At 40.4% G+C, this 14076-nt stretch overlaps 1 protein-coding gene across 2 annotated transcripts in view; it reads left to right on the forward strand.

Annotated features, from left to right (window-relative positions):
- The window catches only part of ptprga (protein tyrosine phosphatase receptor type Ga), a 466997-nt gene that overhangs the window by 430540 nt on the left and 22381 nt on the right, over positions 1-14076 (forward strand). For both annotated transcript variants that reach the window (XM_038695933.1, XM_038695935.1), the window contains 2 exons: positions 9219-9310; positions 13506-13602. In XM_038695933.1, coding sequence (XP_038551861.1) covers positions 9219-9310; positions 13506-13602 — 189 coding nt within the window. The remainder of the gene's footprint in view (positions 1-9218; positions 9311-13505; positions 13603-14076) is intronic.

Genomic DNA, 14076 nt, shown 5'->3' on the forward strand with positions numbered 1-14076 from the left:
AAATATCATGTTGATGACTGTTCTGTCCTATTACACCAATCTTTCCAATTTGGGGTTCTAACAACTATATATTCCTTTACAGACCAGAATCTGACAACAACATCCAGACTACTGTGTTTCCATGCACCACACATGGCTGACCTTCCAGACCCAGGACAGAGTAACAGACAGTTCAGTCAGGCAGCAGACAGACAGTTTGTCGTGTGGCAGTGTGGAGCACTTAGTTGCTGTTTCTGGAAGATATGCAGCTGTTCTCCTGATCCACCAGGCCAATACAGAGGTTTAATCCTAGCAGGGTGTAAGATGTAATATCACTAACTGACACAGTGCTACACAAATAATTCCCTCCACTGTGTGAATAAATACCTGTACATTGTCTTTTTCTGCCCAGGAGGGTAGAGAAAATACAAAGTATATTTTTCCCCTGTTCTGGATAATATTTTTTTTTAAATAAAACATTGAAAGTGATAAATACATTTGTCTTATGTCTCCAATAATGACATCCAAATGTGGTATAATACTTGTTTATTGTTATTATATACTACTAAAACTACAACCTATGTCACAAATAGATCATTTTTAAAACATCAATAAAAATAAGTGTATACAGGAAGAGACAAGGTATGTCCAGAGGTGTCCTGACTGATTATGAAGACAGTTCAGACTTTACTCGTAGCATCGTATCGCTGCTGTGGAGATGATTAAATATATCACAGTCACCTCTCTGACATGATTACCACATTTCAAAAACCAACCATATTACTTTGTTTTATATTTTGCTGTATCTAGCAACAGGGACACCTGACTGAACCCCATGTTGACAGGGATCATCAGGTCTCCTGGTTCTGCTTCTAGGCATCTCAGTAGTAGACAACTGGAGGAGGAGGCGGCAGCTGGCACTCTAGGAGTTCTGCGATGTAACTTTAGTCCTTTTCCACCTTCAATGAGTACAAGCTCCACTTCCTGGACTCTTTGTTGTACACTTTGCTGTACCTGATAATACAGAAAGGAGGATCAGCTTAGTGAAAAGTTTCTAACACCTGACATTGTTCTCTTATAGAGTAATTAGTAGACCATTTCCACAAAAAATGCAATCAATAATAAATCAGCACCATCTATCTGTATTCCTCATACTGTTTAATATTTTTGACTCACTTATAAGTGAGTTAGTAAAATGCATAGGAGTACTCATAATGCAACATACTGAACTGTGTCAGCTTTTCTCCTGGCTGGTCTGTGGACACAGTGGTTGTAATCCAGGCCAGCCAGCATGGTCCGATCAGTGTATACTGGTGAGAAGCACAGGATGTTGGAAGACTGCAGGTGACCTGAGGGCGCAGTAGAAACAAAACATACAGGATTTTTTTAGTTCTGGTAAAATAAGTAATGACATAACACCAGTTACAGTGAAAGGTTTTCACACAGTAGGTTTAGCTATGAACAATGTCAAACTATATTATAGGTAGCTTATATACCAGAAACACAGATACTTGGGGACCTTTAGCCATCATTGTTTATGTACACTAACGTTGAAGTCTCTCATAACTACAAACACACAGCTACATCATTTGTAAATGAGTAATATCCAGTCAAACAACGCCTGCAGACACAAGATCATTACACAAACAGATTAGATACAAGGTGGAAACGTAGTATAATAAACCTAGATGGTGAATAACTAAACCGGCGCAGTCTACACCAACATTGTCTTACCTTATATTTGCATTGGAGAACACAGCTCGCACTGCTGTTTTCCAGCTCACCTACAGCTAGATATAATCCATCGTCTCTACTCTGGCTCCAACACCAGTCTGCCCTCGTAGCAACCGTTAGCTGTATGCTAAGTAGGTAGCTACGTTTGCTAGCGATGAAAGTAACAAATTACCATCAAAATGGTGGCAGCTCCTGCAGCAGCACGGCTGGTAGCCATGGCAGCGAGGGAGAGTGACAGTCAGCCAGCCAATCATTGCATTCGGTCCGAATGAGACCATCGGCAATGGCTGACAGACATCACACCAGCTTTGTGATTGTAAAGCCCTCCACCCCTAGCAAAATAAATCACATTTCCACATCATACCACCCTGTGAAAGCAGGTTTTAACGACCACGAACATTCCTATAATTGTTTAAGTAGGGAGAGCCGGGACGAATGAAACACTTTTCAGATATGTCATTTTAAAATATAACTTTACAGACAGAAATCATTTATTGTTGTCAACAACGACTTACTTGTGTGCTCTATCAATACCAGGCGTTATCTTGTCAAAATGTGGAACGACTTAAGTATAATTTCATTTTGAACGAAAGGTGCGCATTGTTTCGTTGAAGAATCCAACAGCTAATGCACATTTGGATTATGCTGCCCTTTTTATGTAGCCTCCATCTGCAGCCCGTTTTCCTGGTCTACTGTGAAGACCCTGTTATTTAGCTGTGAGTATCCTGGTAGTCCAGCCTAACAAACAACTGAAGCCAACATCTGCACTCTATTCACCGTTGCTTTACCTGGTCCGTACATAAAATACCCGCCTCGAGTTGTAACGTAACTTAAGTATATAACTAGTACTATATTTTTTTTTTATATAAACAGAGTGAACACATACACATAAGACGTCTGCTGCCCCCCCCCCCCCCATGACATCATCCATCCCAATGGATCATTGTAGACATCATACGATACCCAACCCTAGCCTAAACCTAAAACATTTTCCTCAGCCTGGTCTGTTTAAAGTATTTGCCCTGGAGTCACCATCAGTGTCGCAGGTGGTGTACATCTCTGAGAGCTGACCGCACACATCCTGTTGACATTTGTCAATACAGCTAAAAATCACTTAAGAACTTTTTTATGTGGAGTACCATCTCCGGCGGGGACATTAACCATTCCTCAAACCTTTTCGTAGAGTGGCTGGGCAGCCACAGCACAACCTGTGTTGTGTCTGTAAGACGGCTTAAGTGATTATGTGTGCATTTGTGTGCGATAAAGAGGCTGTGCTTAGTTCACCATCTACAGAACACACAAAAACCTCTCCAGTGCTTGATAGCTGCTCTCTAGAAGCTCAGGTCCAGGATTTGAATCAAAACCCGTGTTACGCCCCACCCTTTGGTAGCAACATGGGGCGAACACCCCAACACTAACCCAAACTTAACACAGATAACACCTTTAAAACAACCAAATCAAGGGAATTTATTAACATAACAAGACGATAAATTAAGAACAGCAAAAACACAACATAACACAAAAATGCCCGAGCTGAGAGGCAGCAAGTCCAGCAGTCCCAAATCAAGAAGCCTCTCCTGACACTTGCACAGCAGCTTTTAAAGCCTGCGTTCCAAGGCCAGGTGGAGCTTATTTGGTAATTAACTGGAGCACTCCCAGAGCAGAACTAAAGGACAGAAAACATGGACACAGCGCAGGGAAACACAGCCGTAACAACCCGTCAAATCAGTTAAAAAGCTTGTGATGTGCTCTTTACAATGAGCCTTTGCTGAGTTCCGAAAGGCCTCTATTCACACCAGGACCAGTGCGTCCCGCATGGCAGTCTAGCACATACCAAAGGGTTTTTTTCCCATTGAGCATCTCTCTCTTCCCCCAGCCGGAACACAGCCTTAAATTTCAAATCACCTTGGTATGATATGTTTTTTAAATAACCACTGGAATGGTCGAGTATCTTGACAGACTTTGAGGTTAAAGTATCAACAAATAAGCCCCACTGCTCACATGACGGCCACACTAACTATGTGGACGTCAGAGTGCAGCAGACAGGGATGTGGTGTGTGGTCATTTGTTAGTTGTGTTAATTGTCTCAGCCTTGTGCATCCTATAATCCTCTTTAAGACCTTCTGTTCGTTTTAAAACTGGCAGGCAGCAACCTTTTACAGAACCACTCACACATACAAACAGCGAGTTACATTAGTGTCACGTGCTTCTTTATGAGGACGGGAAGATCAATATCTTAGTAAACAATATGTTGAAATCTGATGTGTCCTCAAGTGATGTCACTTGAGTCAGTGTTGTTGAGGCTGATGATTAAGGCCTCATCCACACTACTTAGTTTGTTTTAAAATGAATACAATCTTCTCAGTCCACATCAGCATTGTAGCTGCGTATCAGAGTTCATCTCCATGTTAAAACGGCTGACACATCTACTGGCCGTTCATGTACGCCGGGCATGCGTGTGCCGGTGTAAACAGGAAGCAGATTGTCTATTCTGTAGCTACAGAAGATTTGGCAAGAGAATAAAGTACTACAGACAGAACCAGACCAGATTTTCCCCCCCATGGACTAATGAGATGGGACCGTTACTGAATGTAACCCAGGAGTTAAAAGCGACTGTGGTGGCAGAAAACAAACTGGGAGTCTTCACAAGTAAATGGCGACATGCACAGTAGCTTAAAGTGTAGGCAGACCCAATCAGGAAGCCAAATGTGAGCGTCTGCGTCATCATTTCTAAAATCCTTTGTTTTTGCCCGTCCGCACTAAAACGCTACCCAGAGTCTTAGAAGAAAAACAGGGTTGGTAGCGTTTTCAAACTTTTCCGTTTTAGGTCTTTGTTTTTGCCATTTTAGTCTGGACTGGAGGTGCAAATATAGCAAAAGGTCTCAGTTTTGTGGATGGTGGAATAAGTGGAAGAAGTGAGCCTAGCAAGAAGTGTTACTAGCATTACACACCTGAATTTACTGAACTGTCAGCCGTTGGATTGTGGGTAATGTAGGTTCCAGTTTTGACAAGGGGAAAACAATGCATGGAATTTAAAACCACATCCAGTTTGAGAGTCTTACAGAGTTATAGAAGTGCAGTGCTAAATTGGTGGAGTACTAACAGTACAGGGCTGATGGTTTAATGCACTCAGTATTTCTTTGTGTGTGTCTGTATTATCAATTGGGAATCATCTTTTTTTAGCAAAAAGACTAAAATAACATTCCAGCTTCCACTTACAGGCAGTGGCTGAGTCCAATGATAAATCTAAAAAATGAGGCACAGGGTAAACACAGAGCCAAGGTTCAGGCAGGCAATGTTACAGGTAGACATCCAAGGCTGACAAACTACACAGGCGACAGCTCATGGCAGGCTACAAACCACAACACACTGTAATGACCAGACAGAGACTGAACGGAAACAGCAAACTTATATACACAGGGTTAACGAGCAGGGCGGGAACAACACAGCTGACCTGGCGAGTGATCAGGGCTAACGAGACAGAGCGACAGCAGGGGAAAACAGGGAGGCAGGCAGAGTGATAACTGGGGGAACAGACTGAACACTTGACAGGCAGACATGGGGCAAAATAAACAACCCACACAGACAGAACACATGTTACAAAATACCAGACAAGAATCTAACTTCAGACAATAACAGAAACCCATGTAAATAGACAAACACCGACCAACTATAACACAGGGATCATCACAGAGGACACAGAACTACAACACAGAATACAGAGCAGACTAAACTAAAATAATGCGAACAAAGACATGGAACCAAAACACAGACTAAATAACAGATAACTCAAAACTAAAGACAAAGCTGAAACCCAAGACAGACTAAATAACAGATACAGAAAAACCTAAAATAACAAAACTGAGAATAAACTAAACAAGGCAGGCAGGTACACAGCGTGACAGGTATTCTAATGTTTATTTCTTGTGTTTGCAAACAACAACAAAAAGGCAGAGACAAAAAGCCAGATCTGAGATATTCCACAGAAAACTCCAAAAATTTGACTGGACAAAACCTTTTCAAAATCTCCAGAAATAATTTTATTTCAAGCATGTGAAATGGAGAAAGGTTGACTCAGCCTTTTGTTGTGTGTCTGTGTGTACCACACTGAGCATGGTCAAAAGAAAAAAAGACAATAGAGTTGTGTGAGGATTTGAGAACCAAAATCTATGAAAGCATGGACAATCTCAAGGCTACAGGTCCATCTCCAGAGATCTTAATGTTCCTGTGTCCACTGTGTGCAACATTGTCAAGACGTTTACAGCCTATGTCATTAAAGCTAATCTTCCCGGACGTGGATGATAGAGAAAAAATTATGAAAGATTGTTCATATATCATATCAATAGTGGATAAAGAACCTCGATCAACTTCCAAACCAATTCAGACTGACCTGCAGACGCAGGGTACAACAGTGTCTGTTGCCATCTGAATGAAAAGAGACGCCATGGTAGGAGACCCAGGAGGACCCCGCTGCTGACATAGAAACAAACCTTTCCTGAGGAAGCCAAAATCCTTCTGGGAGAATGTCCTGCGGACAGATGAGACTAAAATTAAGCTTTTTGGTAAAGCACCTCATGATTCTGTTTTCAGAAAAAGAAATGAGGCCCTCAAAGAAAAGAACATGGCCCCTGCAGTCAAACATGGTGGAGGTTCACTGATGTTTTGGGGCTGCTTTGCTGCAACCTTGATTGGAACATGTGTGTAATTCTCCTTCTGTGGTGAGATGCAGTGTGGCCGGAAAAGATCGAAATAGCAGAATAAAGAAGACATACATGAACGGCATGTATTAAACCCATTCATGAGCCACACATGACATTGCTTGGGGGCCAGGAGTCTCAGAGAGCTCAATCTGTGAAAAAAATCATAGAAAAAATAAAAAAAACTTGAGGATCGAGTTACTACAAAATTAACTAGGCTAATCAATGATTTGGAATCTGCAGCACTAGATGCAGGTGCCGCAGCAATATGGTAAATTAATTGCAATTATTTAACAATACTTCACATGTTGTACTTGACATCATTAATACAGTGAATATTTGAATATTTAAGTTGCACATGTACTGTACCTGGTAGTACAATGAAAGCCAGACAGCTGGCAAGATACTGCTCCATCTCAGCTTTGCTATGTTAAGATTACATAGCCTCGTGTCCAACATTGTACAAATAATAATAATTAAGTCCCTTGCATTATGAATGAATCAGCTGTTCCAAATGCTGCTTTTCAAGATTTCAAGTGGGTGGGTGTGTGTGTGTGGGGGGTGAGAAAGAGATGGATGTACTGAAGTCAAGCAACAATTTCTCATTGATCTTGAGGAAAACTCATGGCTCCAGAGACGTGGTTGTTCTGTTTCTCCGGTGTTATGAACAAGCACCACGGGCTAGTATTCTCCGTTGAGACGTATTATTAGTCGTATTATTATAATATTAGAAAAACTGTGCAGTTACTGGACTGTTCTTGAACATTCATTCTCTGCAATGAAGACACTAGATAAAAAGACTTGTTACCACACACACAGCTTAGTAGTTGGCTAATTTAGTTAGCATCATAGACTAAATGCTGCTGTTCTTAGAAAAGACATGAATATGTAAATCGGCAATTGCACTTTGTCTTTGTCCATATTTAACCTCCTCCAGGCACATACAATAAGCATCAATATAAAGAAATTTATTGTCCATTTAAAGGTATTTCAATAGGTAAAAAGGACTGGATTGGCTGGTACACAGCAAGTTAAATAATGTAGAGTCATAAGGATGATTGCAAATGCATCATGTCTTTATTTTATATATAACTCAGCAGAAAGTAAAGTTAATTATAGGCTACATTCCGTTTTCCAAATATAAACAAGGATAGTAGACATAGGCCTATGTCGAGTCTGAGTGGCCCTTGCAGTGGCAACATCATACTGAGAAGCAGCTGGGTTACACTGAGCTGCCAGGTTCTGCACAAATGACTGTGCTGCCCTCCTCGGTGGCACTGTGTGATTGAAGAAGAACCAGCAAAACACTTGGATCCATTAGGCAGGCTTCTGCTGGTGTAGCATCAAACTGTATGGAATCGGGATGAATGCCAGAGAAACGTTCTCTTAAGGACTTCAGCAGCACCTGAGCTGATTGCTTCCCAACAGCAGTTGTCAGCGAGTGTGCCTCAAGGTTGAGCAGACATGGCATTACTTGTGAGAGTGACTGGCTGTTACTCTGTAGCCAGTCTGTGTGAACAGCAAAGGGCTCAAGCAGCTTGACAAGGTACTCCAGCTTAGCCCACATGTGAGAAGTGTGTTCATGCCAAAATTCTCAAGTAGCTGGTTTAGTTCAGATCTGGTCTTCAGCAGTCTTTTCAGCATTTCAAAAGTGTTGTTCCAGCGTGTGCTACAATCCCGGACCAGAGTTTTGCCACATCTTTTGATCAATTCTTCATTTTCCACTGACAATTTCCTCACAACGTGTGCCAGCATTCTTGCTTTCATTATGACTGAATGAACGCTTGAGCGTTTAATGGCACCTTTTAGTGTAAGCTGAAATGTGTGGGCCATTGCATTCTCGGGAACTTGTTGTGTTCGCCATCCTCTGACAGGTCAAGTTCTTAGCATCACTGGGCTGGAGTTCTTTAATATCAACAACACTTTTTCTCAGTCGCTTTGGAACATGTTTCGAATCCAGAAGAAGGACAAGCCCTTTTTTACAAACAACATGTCAATATGTTTAGCTACGTTGTCAATATAACAGTGTACTCAGTATACTAAGGTTCGGATGACAAATGATAACGCACAAGGCTGCATTCTTTCTGTATGGCATATAGAAATTTCAACAGTACACATAGTTAGGAAGTTACACATAGGAAGAGATTGGAAAGGATTCACATTTGTGCCTTTGATGTTTGTACTATAATTTGTTGTCATGACTGTTGTCGTGACTGTTTCACAGCACTGCATGGCACACCATGCACACATTTAGAAAAAAACGTATAATAGACAGCTTATGACAGCGTGTTCAATCATTTTGCATGTAATGACTTATGCAATGAACTAGATGTTTTGGAGGGGGGGGGTAAGAATATTCAACAGAGAACCAGTATAATATATTGTGATTGACATGACACAAGCAATAATGTAGGAAACAGCAGACAATTGTTCTTATTGTATTTATTTGTAGGATGAGGTTGTCGCACATGGAGCGAGTTTATATTGAGTAGAGTTTTGAAATCTGAATTTTAATCCAGAATTCACCACACTGCCCTGTAAAGGCAGATGTCATTTCCAGTAGACCAAACAATACATTAAGGGATATTGAAAGTAGTATCATTTACTGAGGAAAATTGTTTGATAGAATTGAAATCTCCAGGGGTGTGTTTCCCATACACCAACAAAAAATGAAGAACTTTTTGCAATTACAAAACATTTAGTAAAATAGGTTTTATCTGCAAATATCTTCTTTTTTAACTCTTGCTCCAGGGTAAATTATTGTTCCTGTGAAGCTGGTTTAACCCTGATCTTGTCTTTTCTATGCAGATGACATGGAAGCCATTCCAGTCAAGCAGTTCATCAAACATGTCTCTGAACTCTGTTCAAACAACCAACATGGATTCTCTGAGGATTTTGAGGTGAGCAGTAAACTCTTGGATAATATAACCATGCTGAAAATTTTAGACCTGCCATCATAATTTTTTTATTTATTTTGGGCAGCAGATACAAGTTGAGACAACATTGACCTTTGTAGTTGACGTGGCAAACTTGTTAGCAAATATTTGCATATTTACACATCCTGCAGTTACGGAGCAACATTGTCATTCATTTGTAGTAGTGTTTGTGTCCACATGATGAATGTAAGTCAGATTCTTCACTATGTTCACAAGTTAATCACTAACTTGCTTTTACATGCGCGGCCCATAAACGACACTATGAGAGAGATGAGAGTGAATCAAACAATAAACTTGTGGGCCTGGACGATTAAACAGTGAGCTGAAACTCGCTATAAAGCTCTGCAAAGTCAAGGGAAGCTGCAGATTCTGTATCTGTAGGTTCATCACTGTGAGTAACTTCTCTCACATTGTTATTTGAAACTTCTTATAATATAAAGACGTTGATTATAGCCACTTAAAAGCTAGGCTAGACAATTCATTTCCAGAAGCAATTTTTGTTATATTTGTTGAAATTCTCTTTGCATTCTGACAGCAATGAGTTAATCAAATGCTCTGACACAAAAAGGAAATAAATTTTTGGCTGTCGCACTGTTGTAATAAGCACATGCAATCAATTCATTCAGGCTACGTGCCTGTCCACCTACCTTCCTGCCTACCTGCACACACTGTACCCGTGCACTAGTTGTGCATTAAAATGTGTTGGTGGGGTTTTTTGAGGTGGGGGGGGGGTGGGGGGCGACTTTAGAGGGAGGTCTGGAGGGAGGGGCGACACAGTACATCAGAATGTACACCAAACACATTTTGAAAGCAGAGATAGGAAATTGAATATTGCTGGTTAGGGCTTGAGCAAATAATTGAGTTACAACAAACCGCTGTCTTAGAAGAATTTCTTATTAAAATAGATTAACAGAGAAGTACTACAACAGAAAATCAGCTGGTCCAGAGACCTGCCGCTTAGGGTAGCTTCGAGTGTCTGGCCCCGAGCAAAGGGATGCAGAATCATTTAGACGGGTTTCTATGTTTTGGGGAACAGAGATCCTCTCCCGGCCTTGAAAAAACATTCAAGGTGAGAAGAGGAACGGCAGGAGAGGAAACCAATAAAACAGTCTCACAGCTCTGACTTAAAACCTACATATGTGGTTTTATGAGTATAAGCTATAATAGTAAAAATAATAGTAGTAATAGAAGTACATACATAAAAGATTAGATGTAAGGAGAAACAAATTTCTGCCATTACAGTAAGAGATAATGAAGAAAAAGGCTGTATACTGAATGATTATGGTTATCACAGAGAAAATGAGAGGGAAGTGTTGGAGGTGGGCAATTTAGTTTAGTTATAACCATTGCATCCTTCATCTCACCAGCCAACAGTCCCTCTGCAATTGTGGTCTGTGAAAATACTATGCTCTCTTCTTTTTATCATCCTCACTCATCATTTTTGCTCCAGTCTCTCTGTATTCCTGGTCCATGCCCTTCCTAGAAAGAGAAAAGTGGGTGAACTGAAATGGACCAATTGAATGACTTACTTAATTGGGAAAACTGAGCCTCTCACACTAGGGCTGAACGATTTGGGGAAAATTTGGGGAACTGTGATATTTCTGCCAGATATTGCGATTATGATTTCATTTCAAAGTTTAGTTAAAGTGCAGTATTCACTGTGTAATAGAATATACATGTCATGGAGTATTACACCTTGAGACACCATCACAACTGTGATGGGTCACAATTTTCAAACTAAAACACCCTGTGCAGATTCCCGATCATATATCAATTATAAGCACGTTTAAAACAGACAAAAAAGAAACAACTGAACTATGTAGCCTTTTTAACCATGGTAGAAGCACTGAGGAAATCAAGTCAACAAAATCAAGCAGGCAAAACGCTCTTACTCTGAAATGCTCCATGTGGGATATAAAGTCGTGCAGACAACGGAATGAAAACGGCTTCACAAAGAGCTGTTATTAGTAGTAGAAGCACACAAAATGTGTTAACAACACATCAACAACGTAGGACAGGCTCAACGCTCCGCCGCAGAAACACTTCCAGTGTGAGTTGACGCTGGGCAGAGGACAAAACACTGTGCCCGCTCTGATTGGTGAGTAGAAACATAACAGGAGGCGCATGGAGCTTGTGAGTAGCGAGCAGATCTGTCTCATAAAGGAGCTGTATAATAAACCTACATTTAATTGAGGTCTTCATGATTACCTAATCGCGTTCTTTCAAATCACAGTTTTGATTTGAAAAAGATTAATCGTTGTCTTCTCCATAGGTGTCCTCTTCCCTATGTCCTGCTTTGGGCTTGATGGACACTGGAAAGTGCTTCAGAAAGGGAGCCCCTTCTCAAATGAAATTATCATCCTTCCATATCATTTCCATTCCTGTTGTCCCAGTTTCTTCTCCTTTGACAAAGTGGAGTCAGGGAGGCAGAGGCCATCAATCACAACTATTTAGTCTTCTGCACATTGCTCTGGCATTGTTGTCAATCAGCCAAACGTGAAAATGTGTTTTTGTCTGTGCTTTAATTCAATTATATTTCATTTATATAGTGACAAAAAATAGCCATATTTTTTTTTTCAAATAGAGTAGACTGTACTTTTTATAATCTTGTGATTATAGCAACATGGCAAACATGGCAAGTAAAATATGTTCAAGGATAATATGGAAACCATGAATGCATTCTGTAGTATTTTGTTGGTTTGGTTTTGTTAAAATAGTCAAACACCTTGTCGGAAACTGGTTTAATTTAATTGTTTAAACATGTAGCTGAAAAAAAGCTTTAAGTGTTGAAAAACAAAGTTTTAGGTCGCAGCTGCACAAGTGCTTGTGAAACTCGAGCAGCCTGCGTAAACTGCTGCATTCCCAGCTTCTCTGTGGATCGGCAGTATCTTATCCATCAGCTGCACGTATCAAACGCCAAACTAAAAAACTGAAGCAGAGAAAAACAACCCTCTCCCCCACCATCAGTGAAACGCCAAATTAAGGGATATCTTCTAGAAAAAGGATGTACATTCCTTCAGTAGAGCTGAATTTGGTGGACCGTCACCTTAATCATAGACTTAATTTTGTGGTAGTAAGATGTTTAATTTGTCACCAATCTGTCAACATGGTCACTCGTTCATACTAAAGTCACAAAGCCACATTTCAGCATGTTCGGAAGCAGGTTCATGAAGCTAGGTCAGATGACACACGAAGAACACCGTTGTTTCACTGTGCTTGAAAGTACATCACAGTGTCATCACATTGAGTTTAAGTGTCATATATGTGTGTATATGTGCCAGTTTGTGCACCATCTGCTGATCACATCACCTGTCTGTGACATCAATATGTTTAATAGTGCAAAAACAAGGCGGTTGGCCTATAAAGCTGCAGAGGAAGTGAGGCCAAGGGGTCAGAGCCAAATCCAGCTCCTGCCCTTACTGCTGGGCATGCTGAGCTAGCAGCCAACAGCTGTTTGCTTGGCAGGAGCGTGACATTAAACACTGACATATATTCACAGGCTGCTAAGCCCAGAATTGCTCTATGTAATTTTTAGGACAGCAGGATCCACATAGGAGAATTATTATGAAGAGAAAAAAGGAAGTAAACTACAAAAGATCTCCAGGGTGAAACCTGTAATTGATTTACTTTCCAACACGCAGTACCATGCCCTCAGGTCAAAAAAATAAATTATTATACCAAGCTAGGGATGTAGCTTATTTAAGCACAAGCTATGAAGAGGGGGGCCTTTACTATAGCCAAAGAGAAAGAATGAAAAGGGAAAGAGGGAGAGAATGAGGCAGCCCAAACAGGTAGAAGGGAGAGCAGGTTTTGTGTCACGAGAGGAAAGTTCATGGGGTGATCAGCAGAGCATGAATATGTTCAGTAAATTTCATTAGAAATTTTGTCCTGAGTGCAATGCTACAACAAAGCTCACATAACCAAAAAGGGGTCATCCTCTGAGGCATGTGGTATGTAAAGTAAATTCCATAGCAATTTGTCCGTTAGATTAAGACATTTCTTGCATAAAACTTTTGATGTATTAGGGTTCATCCTCTGGGGACATCCACAATAAAATTTCTGGAAATGTAACCAGTCATTTTCAAGTTACCTTGCCATACATCAAAGTGTACAGACATGTCAGAATGACGTAGGGGTGTGTCTGTGTATCCTCACGCAGGAGGTTCAACGGTGCACTGCTGATATGAAGATCACGTCAGAGCACTCCAACCACCCTGACAACAAGCACAAGAACAGATACATTAACATAGTGGCCTGTGAGTACACACCTCATAGCACACTATAGTGCATACACTGTACTGTATTCTTTACGTAGTACACAAAATATATGTAATTTAAACTGCTGCAGTGAATGTGGGGGAAATATTTTTTATATGTATTAAGACATGTAAAGACACATACAATATTTGATACGCAAGTCAGTTCATGTCTAAATATATTCTACAAACACAAATTCTGTTCCCAGGTGTTTTGATGGTTGGTTGCTACCTTTTTTAATACATATTAAGCATATGTATTGTTATTGTCAAATATATTGTTTAGTAAGTTATAGCATACTCTATGTCCCAACCACTGCTAATTCCACACTGTATGTTTTATGAGGCAGTTTTTTTATTTAATGCCAGTTTGTTCAGCAGATTTGGTTCAGTTAGCAAAATGTTTCTTTTTTGACAATTTCTATTCAACTTCTTTCTATGAACTCAATAAAATCATATTACCAACTTGATAAA

This window comes from Micropterus salmoides, unplaced genomic scaffold (assembly GCF_014851395.1).
Source record: "Micropterus salmoides isolate LMB-PRFRI ecotype aquatic unplaced genomic scaffold, ASM1485139v1 Ms_hic_scaffold_4, whole genome shotgun sequence".
Classification (NCBI taxonomy): Eukaryota; Metazoa; Chordata; class Actinopteri; order Centrarchiformes; family Centrarchidae; genus Micropterus; species Micropterus salmoides.